The sequence below is a fragment of the Eulemur rufifrons genome, chromosome 10 (assembly GCF_041146395.1).
Source record: "Eulemur rufifrons isolate Redbay chromosome 10, OSU_ERuf_1, whole genome shotgun sequence".
Taxonomy (NCBI): Eukaryota; Metazoa; Chordata; class Mammalia; order Primates; family Lemuridae; genus Eulemur; species Eulemur rufifrons.
The window spans coordinates 33,082,332-33,097,686 of record NC_090992.1 but is presented as its reverse complement, the minus strand read 5'-3'; the positions used below and the strand labels follow the sequence as shown (position 1 = coordinate 33,097,686).

General features: G+C 61.3%; 1 protein-coding gene across 1 annotated transcript in view; it reads right to left on the bottom strand.

Annotated features, from left to right (window-relative positions):
- The window catches only part of PLXND1 (plexin D1), a 51,030-nt gene that overhangs the window by 4,567 nt on the left and 31,108 nt on the right, over nucleotides 1-15,355 (bottom strand). Inside the window, exons 10-31 of the mRNA XM_069483950.1 lie at nucleotides 14,978-15,067; nucleotides 14,683-14,776; nucleotides 13,523-13,677; nucleotides 12,684-12,835; nucleotides 12,031-12,130; nucleotides 11,800-11,939; nucleotides 10,783-10,950; nucleotides 10,620-10,710; nucleotides 10,137-10,400; nucleotides 9,889-10,038; nucleotides 8,970-9,084; nucleotides 7,228-7,335; nucleotides 7,023-7,135; nucleotides 5,966-6,070; nucleotides 5,312-5,442; nucleotides 4,819-5,017; nucleotides 2,713-2,859; nucleotides 2,413-2,569; nucleotides 1,575-1,678; nucleotides 1,429-1,492; nucleotides 670-704; nucleotides 300-404 (exon numbers count right to left, since the gene is read on the bottom strand). Of these exons, the coding sequence (XP_069340051.1) occupies nucleotides 300-404; nucleotides 670-704; nucleotides 1,429-1,492; nucleotides 1,575-1,678; nucleotides 2,413-2,569; nucleotides 2,713-2,859; nucleotides 4,819-5,017; nucleotides 5,312-5,442; nucleotides 5,966-6,070; nucleotides 7,023-7,135; nucleotides 7,228-7,335; nucleotides 8,970-9,084; nucleotides 9,889-10,038; nucleotides 10,137-10,400; nucleotides 10,620-10,710; nucleotides 10,783-10,950; nucleotides 11,800-11,939; nucleotides 12,031-12,130; nucleotides 12,684-12,835; nucleotides 13,523-13,677; nucleotides 14,683-14,776; nucleotides 14,978-15,067 (2,787 nt within the window). The remainder of the gene's footprint in view (nucleotides 1-299; nucleotides 405-669; nucleotides 705-1,428; nucleotides 1,493-1,574; nucleotides 1,679-2,412; nucleotides 2,570-2,712; nucleotides 2,860-4,818; nucleotides 5,018-5,311; nucleotides 5,443-5,965; nucleotides 6,071-7,022; nucleotides 7,136-7,227; nucleotides 7,336-8,969; nucleotides 9,085-9,888; nucleotides 10,039-10,136; nucleotides 10,401-10,619; nucleotides 10,711-10,782; nucleotides 10,951-11,799; nucleotides 11,940-12,030; nucleotides 12,131-12,683; nucleotides 12,836-13,522; nucleotides 13,678-14,682; nucleotides 14,777-14,977; nucleotides 15,068-15,355) is intronic.

Here is a 15,355-nt window from a genome sequence, read left to right as displayed (position 1 = left end):
GTTGACTCTGCCACCAAGCCATGTGACCTTGGGGACATCACTGACCCCCCTGTGACGTGGCTAACATAGAAGTATTCAGGCACCTTTCCTGGCCAGAAGCAATGCCTCCTTAGGCGTGGCCCTAAGCCTTCAGCCTCTTGCCCTGAGAGCTCACTCGGCCCCACAGAGGGGACGGGAAGAACCCACACCCCTCCCCCCACCAGGCCTGTGTGCAGCTGACCCGCTAGGGTGCTGACCTCCCGGAGCTGGGGCTGGGTCCTGCACCCACTGTACAGAGGGGAGACTGAAGCTGGGCCCACCTTGGTAGACAGCAGGCGTGTCAGGTAGATTTCTGGTAGCACCTTCTTGCGGTGGCTTTGCCGGTGGGACTTCTTGGGCTCGGCCAGCTCATCCGTGGGCAGCACCTGGGAGGCCAGGCGGTGGTCAGCACCTGCCCTAGGCACCACCCTCGGCCGTCTGTGGGAGGCCGTTCTGTGCCCACGGGCACCTGGCTCTGCCGGGCTTCTCTTCACACAAGGGCTGTGGCTCCCTCCTGACTCTGGCCCCATCCCCACCCCCAGCCTTTCCCAGGGTCTGGGAGCACTTTTCCCAGAGGCCCAAGGCAGCAGAAAGCCAAGGCCACACCCAGTGAGGGGCTGGATTCCCCAGGGCCCCAGGCCAGGCACTCACCAAATGGAAATACTTCTCTGTGTCCAAGTCCTTCACTGCAAGAGGAAAAACACACATGATAAATAAACAAGGGAGAGGAGAGGGGGGAGAGCAAGATGGGGAGAGAAACAGAGAAAAAGGGAGAGATCCAAAGAGACACGTGGAGAGAACGATACAGAGATGCAGAGACATGAAGAGACAGGGAAGAGAGAAGTCCAGGGAGACATGGAGAGAACGGGACAGGGCGAGGCAGAGAGAGACAGTCACAGAGGGAGAAGGGGGAGGCCCCGAGTGGGCAGGGCTGGCTGCCCTCAGCCCCAGCACAGCCCCCAGGCTGCCGGGGGAGACCAAGACTCTGCCCTCAACCTCGGGAGGGGACCGAGCCCAGAGGAGCCCAGGCTCCCGGGCCTGGCAGCGGGCGGCTAGGCCTGGGGCATCAGATGGTGTGGATGGGGCACGTGAGCCAGGGCCGCGGCCCAAAGCCCAGATGGGCACGCCAGCCTCCCCTCTGGCCTGGCGGCTGCCCAGACCTCAGAGAACCACGTCCCGCCCTCCCGGGCCTGTCCCCAGCTGCCGCAGGAAGTCAGCGTGAGGCCTGGCCACAGGCCCTGCCCGGGCAGTACTGGGTCAGAGGAGGCTGGCCCGGCACCCCTGCCCCAGGAGGCCACAACCTGGCCCAGCCCTATCCTCTTGGCGCCTCAGTTTCCCCACTGGGGCATGGTATGGAAGCACCCCCGCTCCACGCTCGACCTAGACTCCCCACCGCGTGCGCCCTGCTACCTCTGCTCAGTGTGTTGTCCTTCTTGTCTATGAGGCTCATGGCCAGGGAGGCACCTTCTGGGATCTGACGGGAGGGGAGAGGCAGAGGTCAGAGGTCAGAGGTCAGTGTGGGTGGGGGTAGAGGTTCGGGTGGGGTGGGGCCGCACCTTGTAGTGGGCTAGTGTGTTAAGCTTCTTGCGGCCGTCCTCCACCACTGAGGTGTCGTCCAGGTCCCGCAGGATGTAGCTCTGCGTGCTCGAGGCGAACCACTCTGCAGGGCAAGGAGCAGGCAGTCAGGGCCACGGCCACGCAGGGAGCGGCCTGTTTCCTCACGTGTGAAGGGGGACAAAGTGCTGGGGGAGAAGGTGTACAAAGTGCCAGGGTGGTGGCACGGAGCAGGAGCTCTGGAAACGACCCCACCCGCAGGGTGACAACTGCTGAGGAAGCAAGAAAAGGCACCAGGCACGAAAGTAGCCACCCGCCTCCCAGGACACAACCCGAGTGCCACACTCTTCCCTTCTGGGCTCCAGGGGATGCAGCGCCTGCGCCGCCTGCCCCCTGCATGCTGGCCCCAGTGGTCACCCCAGCTTCCCTGCTCTATGTGGATACCTGCCACGCCTGCCCGTTCACCGTAACAGGCCCGTGCTCAGAACAGGGCCCGGCACAGAGCGACTGCTCAGCCTATCTATGGTCTTGGGAATGAAGGGCCTCCGCCTCCTGGCTTAACCAAGACTCCTATGCATCCTTCAAAACCCACTCTGACATCCCCTCCTCCGGGAAGCCTTTCCCGAATGCTTTTCTGCAGTTGCCTGCAGCTTGCTCACACTGCAGGACCTGTCTCCCATAGAATACAAGCTGCTTGCCGATGGAGACCTGTCTGATCGTGTGTCCCCAGGGCCACTATTAATGCATACACGCCGAGTGAAAGGAGTGCTCTGGCCAAGGCAGGGCCGTCCTGGCCTGCAGTGGTCCAACACGGAGGCGCCCGCCACCACCCCAACCCACCGAGGTCGACGTCCTCCACGCGCGGCCACTGGGAGTAGGGCACGTTCTTGCAGAAGGCTTCCAGGATCTTCTCCTTCACCTGCGTCAGCGTGTCGGTGTCCATGGCCCGCACGCTCAGCGAGTCCATGCCGCAGCCCTGGAAGGACACGTTCAGGTTCTGCGGGAGGGAGGGAGGGAGGGACAGAGTCAGCGAGGTGCTGCTGTGGCTACGCGGGAGCCCAGGTGGCAGCGGCCTGCCTGGGTCAAGGTGGAGGCCAGGACCAGACAGGCCCGAGGGCCCTCCCAGCCCCCCCGGCTCACCCGCGGCTTGGCCTCGATGTTCTCCCGCAGCAGCCACTCCTCGTTGAGCGTGTAGCGGGCCTTGCCCGTGATGGCGTCGATGGAGCCCTTGTTGATCTGCTGCTTGATGGCGCACAGGAGCAGGAAGAACGGCTCCCCGACCGTCTCCTGGGCGGGCACGGGGCTATCAGGGCCAAGGCCCAGCCCTCCGGCCTCCCAGCCCACCCTCCACATTCCAGCCCCCACAGCACGGGGCAAACACCTCACGACCCCATCTCCCAACGCCCACGGCTGCCTGTTTAACATCCTCCTGTTGAGCTGATTCCGGTGCCAATGCCACCCCTGGGGTGTCTGCCCGGACTCTAAGCTCGTGTTTATCAAACATCACCAGCCGGGGCAGGTGTGTTCATTTCATCGTCCCGGGAACCCCTCCAGGTACGAGGTGTCGTCCTCACTGTGCAGCCGAAAATGCCAAGGCTTAGAGAGGGCAAGCAAGTTGCCCAGGGTCACCCAGCAGGGTAGCGGTAGAGCTGGGCTTGAACCCTGGCCACCTGTCAAGCCTGTGACTCTTTCTACTAAGTGGGAGCCTCCCAGGGTGCGTTTAGGTGGAACCAGAACACTGATGTGTTCTTGACCCAGATGACGGCCTGACGACTGTGGAGCGTCGCAGGCCAAGTCAGGGCTCCACCCCTGCTCTTGCCCACCTCTGTATGGCAAAAGCACACCCTGCCACAAAGGGGCTCGCCCGCCACCCACGCCGTGAGCTGATTCTCATGGCCCCTGTTTAGTAAGTAACCCAGGTGTTCCGTTTGTGGTGGACATGCAAGTAAAAACAGTGAGTTGGATTTAAAGGAAACATTGAGTACGTAATAGTATTAGGCAGATCTGGCAAAGATTATGAGGGCAGCGCGCCAGCCTTCTTCCTGAGCCAAGCCTCCAGGTCTGGCGGCCGGGGCCACCCTGCCCCACTCTCTAGAGGAAGAAACAAGCCCAGAGGGGAAGGCCTGGTTGAGTTCACATGAAGAGGCCAGGGGAGCTGGGTTCAGAGCCCACGTGGCCTTTGTGGTCCCTGACACGGCCCCGATGGCCCAAAATGAGGCAGCTGGCAGGACGTTAGGTACCCCAAAGGGCACTCCCCGGGCCCAACCTGGTTCCACCCCACTGCCCCCCGCCCCCGCCCCGGGCTGCCTGGCCCTCGCCAGCCCCAGGCCCAGAGGCAGAGGCTGCATTTGATGAAAGAAACCAAGGCCCTGAGAGGGCAGTGACTTGCCCAGGGTCACCCCGCTAGGCTGTGCCAAAGACTGGACTCAAGCCCAGGACATCTGACGCCCTGGTTCTGGGTTCCAGCCAGGCCTCTGCCTTTCCCCCAAGACCCCCAGATGACCCTCCAGCCTCTGGCACCACAGCACAGCTGGACAGCCACACAGGACCAGGGGCCGAGCAACTCCTGTTCCATGAAAAGTGCTTACACGGGTCCTCCTGGCAGAACGGAGGGCCCTGACTTCCTGCCCCACCACCTGCCAGCCTGCTCTGCCATCGGAAGGGTCAGCGGACACCTCCTCCCAGCCTTTGCCCCTGCTGTTCCCAGTGCCCGGAGCTCCCTCCACACTCGGCTCTTCACCGGGCTCGTTCCCACCAAGCCCTCGGGGCTCAGCATGAGCCACCTGCTCTAGGAAGCCACCCTGAGCCCTCCTGCTGGGTCGGATCTGCTGTGTGGCATTCATCACTCTGTGTTTTCTTTAGTTTCCACATCTCTCCCCGACGGCGGGAGAGAACCTCCAGGTCTGGGCTGGGGCCACACCAGGGAGGGTTAAATGAGAAAACAACGTCCAGGGACAAGGCCCGACGCCACCTCTGCCCTGCTCCGAGCACACTCTGAACCCTTGCAGCGAGCCAGGCGGCATTCTGGGAGCCTCAGTTGCCCCATCGGCGTACCAGGTCCTATGGGCCTGTCCCTGCCCGAGCCCCTCCTTCCATATCTGCACGGCCTCCCTCCCGGCAGTCGGCCTGAGGGTCTCATGATGTCAGATCTACCGAGGGACAGCTGAGGAGGTGGTAGCCACTGCTGTCACGTGGCCCCGTTACTTCCCGCGCCTGGGTTCCCATGTTTCCCGCTGGCCGCCTCACCCGCAGGCAGCTGTACATGCAGATGGACATCCAGTTCGTGAGCATCTTCTCCACCACGGACTCGGTGCGCCGCAGCATGAGCTTGGGGTTCTTGGCGGCCGAGGCGTCGATGAGGTCCACCAGCAGCTCCTTCATGATGCTGGTGTAGTACTCCAGCTTGCCGTGCAGCGCGATCGTCAGCAGGGAGGCCAGGCTGCACCTGCGGGCGGCACGGCGGCGTCAGCGCCTTGTGGTCCTGGGATCTCTGGGTCCTGGGGCCTCAGTGCTGCCTTGTCACTGGACCCAGGGACCCCAGATGTGCCTGTGTGGGAGGCTCCTGCAGACGGGGCGAGTGGGGCTGGGGAAGGGGCTGCCTGCACTAATATCCACGGCAACCACTGTGCCCTGTGACCCCATGTCTTGGGCGTCCAGGCCTTGGAAGGGCAGGGATATGGGGGTCTCAGGAGCCCCAGAGCCCTCTCCCCCGCCCACCCCAGATCTCTTGCAGCCTGACCTGTCGCGCACTGCGAAATCCTTCTGCTGCTCCAGTGCGTGGACAAAGACGATGAGGAAGTGCTTGTTGTTGAGCAGTGAGGAGAACAGGCTGATCCCTTCTTCCATGTTGGGCCGGCGGCTCTCAGGAATCTGCAGAAGCAACTGGTGACAGGGTGTCTGAAGGGACCCAGTGCCCCTGCCTGCCCTGGGTTCCAGCAGTATGGTGCCATGAAAGGCTGCTTGTATGCCTCCTGGGATGGGGACCTTACTACCTTCCAACAGTGCATGCCTCCTAACTCCCTGTAACTAGGAACAATGGCTCAGTTGAGTTGAAAAGTGGGGCCCAGAGCAGAGTGAGGGTGCCAAGAGGTAACCCAGCAGCCCAGGGTGGGAGACTCTCACCTTTTGTTCTCTAAGCAGCAGGCAGAATGGAGTGTACAGGAGGACCCAATCCTCTGTCCTCTCTACCTGGCCTGAGGGGTCAGCACTTACAACCCCCCGAGTGGCTGCTTGAATACCCTCTGGGATGGGGGGCTCAGTACCTTACAATGGCAGATGACTCCCAGCTCCCCAGGACTGGGATTAATGGATTAGATGAGCTGGAAAGGGGGACCCAGGAAGGGGTAGGCTTGTCGTGAAGCAGCCTGCATTGTGTGTGGGGGGAGGTACTCACCTTCCACTCTCCCAGCAGCGGGTGGATCTCCTGCACCGGGGAGCTGCCGTGGGAGTTGAGGGTCTGGGAGGGCAGTACGTAGTGCTCTTCATACAGGGAGGAGCACTGTAGGGCAGACACCCCCCGCGTCTCAGCAGGCTGGAGACCCCTGCCTGGCATGCAAGGAGTGCTCACAAACGGAAAGAAAGGGGCGCTGGCCTGGCTGGCCCAGTGGGCCACTGCTGGGGGAAACCAACACCGAAATAACCCCACATGAAGAGTAAGAGGCAGTGGGCCAGGCCCAGGGGGCCATGGGATTCCAGGGGAGGGGGGCGTCCCCGAGGGCTCCCTGGAGGGGTCACAGGCAAAGGAACCAGCATGAGCCAAGGTGTGGCAACGCAAGAGGGCATGAGGCTCAGGGGAAAGTGAAGGCAGCTCAGTGTGCCACGGAGGAAAGCGAGGTAGGCAGGCTGGTGACAACCATGTCATGTGAGGGCTGCTGTGGGCGCCTGAGCTTCATCCTGAGGCTGGGAAGAGCCACTGGGGGGTTTCATGAAAAGTGACGTAGTCAGATAAAGGCTCACTGTGTCTGCTGCGGTGGGGGTGGTGTGGCCAGGGCAAGGGAGGGTGCTGGCCACTGGCACAAAGGCCTGGAAAGGCCAGGGGAGTGAGGAGAGGGGAGTGGCCCATGGCAGGGCAAGGAGTATGGGGGGCATGGAAGGGACGGGGTAGCACCTAGACAACAGGAGGCGGCGACATGGAGACCAAGAGAAGCCTGGCTGGGAAGGGGCCCAGAGATGAGAGAGGCTGGCGGGGCAGTCCTGGCCACCCCTGTGCCCACTTCTGTAGGGAAGAGGCAGACCCAGCACCCCAGGACAGTGGGGTGGCAGCTGGCTTCACAGTTAAACATCAAGTGAGCGGAGAATGAAAATGGAGAGAGGCGGCCAGGACTGCTGTGGACAGCTGTGTAGGTTTTCCACTGCTCAAGGCACTCTCTAGGGGGGCAAGACCCAGAGAGGTTGAGTGGCCCCTGAGGCGGCCAGCACGGGTTTGGGGGTGGGCTCGGGCTCAGGCTGACCTTGGGGAAAAAGGTGCGGGTCACAAAGTGCTTATACTCCAGGAAGGGGATGCCCTGGCTGCGGTTCAGCTCCTTGGTCAGGTCCGTCATATCCGTCTGCAGCTCAGCGAAGCCTGGCGGACACGTGGGCAGCCGTGAGCGGACGAGAACCCATCCCTCAGATGGGAAAGCCGAGGCCCCATCCTGCACAGTCCCCGCCCGCTACCTTTGCGGATTTCCTCGCGGATCTGAGACTCCATCTCCTCCATCTGCAGCAGCGTCTTCTGCCAGTAGCGCTCGGCGCGGCGGCTCTTGGTGCAGAAGACGAACAGGGCTGCGGGCAATGGAGGGGGGTCAGGCCTCCAAAGCCCTTTGGAAAGCCTTTATTGGCACCTGCTGTATGCAGGGCCCCAGCCTGAAGGGAGAGGCCCTGCCCACTGGCCTGGGCTCCAGCTCCTCTGGGTGAGGTGTGGGGCGGGAAACGGGCGCCCTCAGCCCTGCAGTCCCCTCCCGGGGCGCCAGCTCCTGCAGGGCAGAGGGCTTGGGGAACGGCCAGCACGGCAACGGCAACGGCAACGCTTCATGGCCTGTTCTTGGAGAAAAGGGTGTGTGTGTGTATAACAGTGGTTAACAGTGGCTTTTCCTGAGTGAGAGAATTATGAGCGATTTCTGTTTTCTTTCTGCCTTTTAGCATTTTCTATTCCTTCTTCAATGACCAGGTGTTACTTATGAATTAAGAAACTTTCAAAACAAGACTACAAAGCAGTATTACATTATAATCCTTTTTCGGGGCAATGGGGTGCATATATGTATATATAAAATGTGTAAAATATTTTACGTATGTACTATTTTTAGAAGAGACTAAAAGGAAATGTACAAAAATACACAGGGTGTTAATGATGGTAATTTTTTTCCTTTTATCTTTTCCCAGCGTTCTCTAGAATGTTTTGCATTGAATATACTCATTTTTAAAAAATAGTTGTATTGAGATGTAATGCACACGTCATATAATCCACCCATTTAAAGTGTATAACTCAATGCTTTTTAGTACATGCACAGTCGTACAACCATCACCACTAATTTTGCAGCATTGTTGTAGCCCCAAGAAGACCCGCATCCATTAAACCCTCACTCCCGTGCCCCTCCCCCAGCCCCTGCAACCACGAACCAGCCTCTGTCCCTGTGGCTTTGTGCATTCTGGACATTTCATGTGGGGAGTCACACAGCATGTAGCGGCTTCCTTCATTTAGCATCCTGCTCTCAAAGCTCGTTCAGGATGTAGCATGTCGGGCCCCACTCCTCTCCGCTGAGTAATATTCTAGCATGTGCTTGTATCACATTTTATCCACTTATTAGCTGATGGGCATTCGGGTTGTTTTGACCTCTTGGTTATAAATAACAATGTTATAAACATTGGTGGACACGTTTTTGTGTGGACCTGTCTTCATTTCTCTCTAGCAGACACCTAGGAGGGAAGTCGCTGAGTCACAGCGTAACTCTGTGTTGACATTTCGAGGACCTGCCAAAGTGTTTTCCAACTTGGTCGCACCAGTTTACATTCCCTCCCGCAGAGAATGAGGTTGCAACTTCTCTGCTACACTGAGTATATTGCTTTTGTCACCATTATTTTAACACCGGCACAGCCCACCAGACACTTAACCTTCCCTGAACAACCTTCTCTTAAGTACCTTCCGTAGCTCCCTACTGACTGGAGAACATGGCTCCAAATGCCTCTGCCTGGCATTCAACACGCCCCCCCCCCAACATCTGCCGTCTGCCAGCCATTGGTGCTGTCACCAGGGCACACCTGCCCCCGCCTCTGGGTGCCTAACCTGTTCCCACCTCCAAACCTTTGTTCAAGCCGGGCCCCCAGCTCACCCTGCCTCCTCCTATCTGCCAGTGTTCAGAGGGGCCGGGGCAAGGGGGCCAGGCCTGCCCCCCACGGGGCCCGAGGGTGGGGCTCCTTACCCACCACGGAGAGCAGCAGCAGGATGCTGCAGATGACGATGGACACGATGATGGCCGTCTCGTTGCCCCCCAGCTGCAGCGTGGCGATGGTCTGGTTGAAGTTCCCTACCTGGATCTGCACAGAGGTGGGGGAAGGGGTTGAGTTTCTTGGACTTACACCTCAGCTCCTCTCCTCACTCGCTGTGTGGCCTTGGGCAAGTCATCTAACCTCTCTGAGCCTCAGATGTTGCATTGATAACACAGAGATAACCATGTCCACCTCCTGGGGACACCGTGAGGGTAAATGAGGTGATGCTTTGTCAGGCCCTTGGTCCTGGGTCTGGCACAGAGGCAAGACTCAATACAGAGGGCTGTGATTATTGCTACAGGCTGCAAGCAGTAGCAGAGGAGCCAGAGGAGGCTGGTTCATGGGGCGTGGATGCGGTCCCCAAGTATCTGTAGGGCTGCCCTTGGACCAGGGGGCAGGGCAGGGATGGGACTGAGGTGTGGGTGAAAAGGGAGCTGTCCTGCCTGGGGTGGCATGTGCTGCCTGGGAGGGAGTGAGCTTCCCATCCTAGGAGGCATGCAAGTAGATATAATGCAGAAAAGAGCCCACTTTCTGGGCCCTCTCTGTTCCTCCTGCTTCCCTTCTCTCCATGCCTTTACGTGATGACTGGCAGCCCAGGCTCTAGGTGGGACGCCAAGTGGGACGGGGACAACCTCTGGCTTCTGAAAGTCCAGCCCCACCAGGCCCAGATGGGGCCAATCACTGGCCTTGAGCCGGTCACTAAGGTTGTGGGCCTCAGTTTCCTCATCTGTCAAGTGGGGATGAAAAGCTCTGCTTTGCTTCACTTGCCTAAGCTACTGAGTGTGCAAATGCTCAGCAGTGGGGCAGGTCTGGGGCTGGGTCCGCCTCCGCCTCCAGTGCCCCTGCGCTCACCGTGATGGGCAGCTGCCCCTCGGCCGTGCCCAGGGACTCGTTGACTGAGCAGTGGATGACTCTGTCCGAGACAATCTGGATGTCGCAGGCCACCTGGCCAATCTTGACGCGGTACTCGTGGGTCTGGAGCCCCAGGCTGTCCTGCTCCTTCTGTGGGCGCAGAGGAGGTGCTCGCGGGAGACGCTGGCCGAGGCCCACGGCCGCGCCCTGCCACTCACTCCCGCCCACCTGGCACCCGCCACACTCACGTGGATGACGAGGGTGAGAGGCTCCCCGGGGTGGTGCCTGATCCACTTCTCCCTCTTGGCCGTGGAGAACTGTGGGTTGGGGAGGTAGTCCAGGCGGAACCTGCTGCCCCGCTGCGCCTCCTCGGGTTCCAGCAGCTCCTCGGCCACGGCCGCCTCGTCCGCGTAGGCCCGGCCATTGATGAAGAAGTCCACGGGCGCCGACGCGTTGCTCAGGGCCCCGGGGGATGGGCAAGTGATGAGGGTGGAGTTGAGAACCTTGCAGAGCTGGTGCGGGAGACCCGGGCCAAGGCCGGGGACGCGGGACGGACAGACAGACACGGAGAGATGGGAGACAGTGAGGTTTACGGAGACGGAGAGAAAGAGGGGCAGGGAGGGACCCGTGACGGAGAGACGGAGACCAGGGCAGGCAGAGAGGGGCAGAGGGGTGAGGAGATGCAGTCCGGGCCCCCGGCCCACCTCCCCGTCAGGCACCTGGCCCCTCACCGTGGGCTCCCGGCCGATGTGGTGCACGGCCATGGACACGTTCTGCACCATGTGGAAACGCTCGCCGGCCACCGTGATGGTCCTGCCGCCGCTGTGGGGGGCAGCAAGACCCGTCAGCCCACCTGCTGTCCCAGAGTGAGGCCTGGGATGGACGGGTCCTCACCTGACGGGGCTGCGGCGGGGGCTGATGGCCGTGATGACCGGGTTCTGCATGTACCAGAAGGTCAGGTTGCCGTGCACGCAGCCACGGTGCTCGAAGCGCACGCACATGGGCACGGCGGCTGGCAGGGTCCCCCCGGGCATGGTGCAGGTGATGCTGCTGTCGGTGCGCCTGTGGGGACAGTGGGCGTTGTCAGCGGGGCCTGCCACCCACTGCCACCCACTGCCAATGCCCCACGCCCCAGGGCACAGGCCCGAGTGCTTAGCCCAGGTTCAAGGTGGCCTCGACTTGTCCCAACTTCATCTCTGCCCCGTTTGACAGAGGCCTGTTGACGCCCAGCCGTGTCCTCATCCGCACTGCCATGCCCATGCTCAGGCTGTCCTCCCCGCGCTCTCCTTCGCTTGTCCTCCGGGGCCCTGCCCGACTTCCCAATTTCGCCTCATCCCACCTCTTCCAGGAGGCCTCAGATCTCCTCTCCCATCCCTCTGCCCCCCCCCCCCCCCCCCCCCCGGAGAGGGCTGTCCCCTCAGAGCCCTGGAAGGACTTTTCTCCCAACCCTGGACCCACGGGATGTTCTTATTTCCTGTGGGTGTGTCCACCTTTCCCTCGAGGGCTATTTTGGGCTCATCTTGGTGCCCCCAGCGATGCCCATCAGAGGGCCTGGCGCACAGTAAGTACATAGTAAAGACAAAGATGTTTCACCAAGGGGCTCCAGACGATGGCCCTGCCACTAACCACACCCCTGGGCCAGCCAGGGGATCTCAGAGTGTGTGCAATCACCACCATTTTCACTGCAGCTGTCACCTGTGGAGCACCTACTGCACGCTAGGCACAGGGCACGCTCCACAGCTCACTGGTACTGGCCTTACCAGATGAGGAAACTGAGGCTCAGAGAAGGAAGGGGCTTGCCTAAGGGGACACAGCCAACAATGACCTGGGTGATATATGGTGCAAGGATGTCACCCCCAGCCTGCCAGCCCCCAACCCCATGGGTTTCTCTGGGCCGGGCCGGAGACTTACACGAGCTCTGTGCAGGGCTCTGTGTCGTTCACCAGGACCTGGAGCTCAGAGCCCACATGCAGGTCGCTCCCGAGGATGGTGATCCTGGTGCCGCCTGCCTTGGGGCCCACGGCAGGCTCCAGGGAGTGGACCAGGGGCAGCTGTGGGGACAAGGCAGGCGCTCAGGCCTCGGGCCAGGCCGCAGGGTCGTGCAGGGAGGTGGGCCGGACGGTGGGCTGCCGCCTCCCTTACCACGTATGAGAAGCGCTCCCGTGACTTGCCCTCCTTGGAGGCGTTCACCGTCACCACGTCTGAGAACGGCCCCGGGGCCGGCCCTGTGGCACACACGATCCTGAGTGGAGGCAGCCGTGGTCAGCGGCAGCAGCTGGCAGGTCCCGGAGCCCCCCAGAGGCCACCCTGGTGCCAGGCTCAGGGGCTCATCCCCCACCCAAGTTTCCTACAGTTGTGCAGTTGCAAGACGAGGAGTGGAGGAGATGGCGTCTGATCGTGAGCTTGCTCACTGGCTGGTAGACTGAGGGCTTATCTACAAGCCTGACCGTGGAAATCCAGCTCCTTCCTGCTTACAAACATTTCCTGGGGCCCCTCTGGGCCAGGCCCAACAGCTGCAGACCCACATCTTCAGCCACGCCGGACGCCCCCAAGCCTTCTTAACTGCACGCTATTGTCATCAGGCTATATGGAAGGCAGGCTGGGCCAGGGGCGCACGGGAGGGCTTCCCAGAGGAGTGGGCATCGCAGCCGGGTCTGGAGGGACAAAGAGGACTGTCCCAAGCAGAAACGGGCAGGATGCATGATGGGAACGGCCCCGGCAAAGCCCCGGGGCCCTGATGCCAGAGGTTCTAGAGAGGAGCAGAGTCGGGGGACTGGGCACTGCCGGCTACTCACTCCTCTGACACCGTGTATCTGTCGGCCAGCGGCTCACAGGCCACGCTGCCAATCCACACGCCGTGGGCCACGTCGCTGAGCCGCCGGCCCAGGTTCCTGCCGCGGATGGTCAGCAGGGTCCCGCCATCCAGGGGGCCACTCAGGGGCTCAATCTGCCAGGTGACCAGAGAGGGGCGGATGGGGCTCTGAGGCTGGGGCGCCGGCAGATTCCCTTCCCACAGCCGCACTCGCCCAGGGAGGTGCGGGGAGGGCTGGGCCTGCCGGGCGCTGGGCCTGCCGGTGAGGATGTGCGTGTGCATTACTGAGCCCCGTGGGTCTGGGGTCGCCACTCAGGGGGTCTCCTGGGGGACACTGAGGGCAGCCCCCAGTGGCCGTGTCTAACCGCAGGACCCTGCATCCCACCACAGCTAACCAGGCCTGAGGTGGACACCTGACCAATCAGAGTCCTTCCTGGGTCTTTTTTGTAATTAAAATGGAGGCCTCAATTCACTGGTGGCCTCAATTATTATCATACGTCCAAGGTTTCCTGGACTTTGCTACAAAAACTAGCGACGCTCAGCCCCCGGCGTCTCTTCCACCCCCCGTTTCCGATCGCTGTGCCCTGCAATCTTTCTCCATAGCACTGACTGCGCCCTAGGTATAATTTACTTATTTCCTCGTTCACTACTGCCCACCTCCCTCGCTAGAGCATCGCTCCATGGGGTGGGGACTTCATTTGGTTTGCAGGTGACACCACAGGCATGTGCCTGGGTGTGTGCCCGTGAGACCTCAAGGATGCGGGACCCGTGTGGGGCCTGTGCAGGCGCGTGGGTGCAGGAGCCTCCCCGGGACACGCTTACCGTGCGGATCTCAGGGGGGGGGCAGGTGCCAGGCTGGGGCTGCAGGGGCCCCCGCAGGCGGCAGCCGTCGCTCCACATGCACAGGTGACCCAGGTCCTCACGGCCCAGACACTGGGAACAGTCGGGGCTGCCCATGGCGCAGTTGTAGACCTCGACTGGGGGAGACATGGGGCAGCACGCGTCAGCCCCGCTCTGCAGCGCCCCCCATCTCCACCGTCCCCTCCACCCTCACCGAATGCCCAGAGGGCTGCGCCCTCTCACTGTGGTGCCCCACCCAGAGGCAGGTCCTGTTCTGAGGGTCAAGACCCCGTGAGGTTCTCAGCACCTTCTCCAACCCCTGGGCCTGTGCCAAGCACAGTGTAGCCACAGCCTCACTGGGCTCCTCCCTCCTCGTGGCGATTCGATGGCGTGGGAGCTATTGGTTAGCCCCATTTTACAGATAAGAGACTGAGGCTCAGAGAGGAGGAGTGACTTGCCCAAGCTCACACAGCCAGTGAGCGGCGGAGCTGGGATTCACACCCAGGCCTTGGTGGTCGGATTAACCCCATCAGGGGCCCAGGATGCTGGGGAACCCATGAATAATGCCAGCCCTGAGGACACCGGGGCCGCAAACCCTCGAGTGGCCCAAGGAGGAGGGCAGCGAGGGTTCTCTAGAGTCTGAGGTGTGCAGGAATGTTCTAGGGCCTCTCTGTGGCCTTCATGGGAATCAGGAGGGCCCCAGGTCCACCAGGAACGTCTAAGACTCCCCATGAACAGACAGGCCCCTGGAGCGCTGGCTCAGTACATGTCGTGACGGTGGCGGCACCACCCACCCTCTGGGGTGCTGACCACACCACAGACATCGCTCTCAAGGCTGCTGTGCATCAGCTCAGCAAATCCCCACCAAGCCCTCTGTGAAGTGACTCTGCCCGTCTCACATGGGGACACAGAAAAGCAAGGGTTAGTAAGTCGCAGAAATTGCACAGCCATCGGCGTGGAGATGCTCGAGGACCTGGGGCCTGGCAGAGTGGCAGGGCTGGGACCCAAGTCTGTGTGTGTGCTGGGGAACCTCGGGGTAGGACCTGGCGCTGTGGCAACCACCCAAATGAGTCCCCCAAGGCACAGTCCCACCTACTGTGGTGAGCCCCCCGTGGCCATATGGAGTGGGTGGGGGTGCCCACCTGTCATGGGGTCAGGGCTGTCCAGGAATCGGGCCGGCCATCCCTTTAGTTGGAGGCTGAGTGGAAACACCTGGCTCTTGCGGGTCGTGTGCAGCTGCAAAAGCATGGGAAAGAGCATGAGAGGCCTGGGTGGGGTCCCGGTTGCTGCTGTGGGTGGTCATGGAGACAGATGAGGGCAGGGCTGTTGGGATGGGGGAACAAAGGGTGGTGGGGTAGGGTGGGCAGGAAAGGGTGCAGCATCCAGGCTTATACAGGCCACCACCTGCCACCCCCCTACTGGAGCCACACCACTCACCACCACTTGGTTGCAGCGTACGACTGATTCATTTACCCACACAGCCTCGAAGATCTCCTCCAGCCCAAAACTACACTCTAGGGCTGCACCCTGTGGGCAACAGGGAGGGGAAAGGGGGTTTGAGGGGAGCCAGGCCTGTACTCACTGCCCCCTAAATCCCATAGGACATCACAGACTGCTGCCCTAAAAGGTGGGCTTGGGTCCTACTGTCAGGCCTTTTCCTGGGCTGCACTGTGCCCCAGAATTCCCTTCCTGGCCATCACGTCCAGTGCTTGAGGGAGGCCAGGGGTGCATAAACACCCAGAACTTTGGCCTTGTGCTCTCTGTGCCACTAAAAGCCTCTTGGCTGGTCAAGGTAGCTCATGACTGTAATCCTAG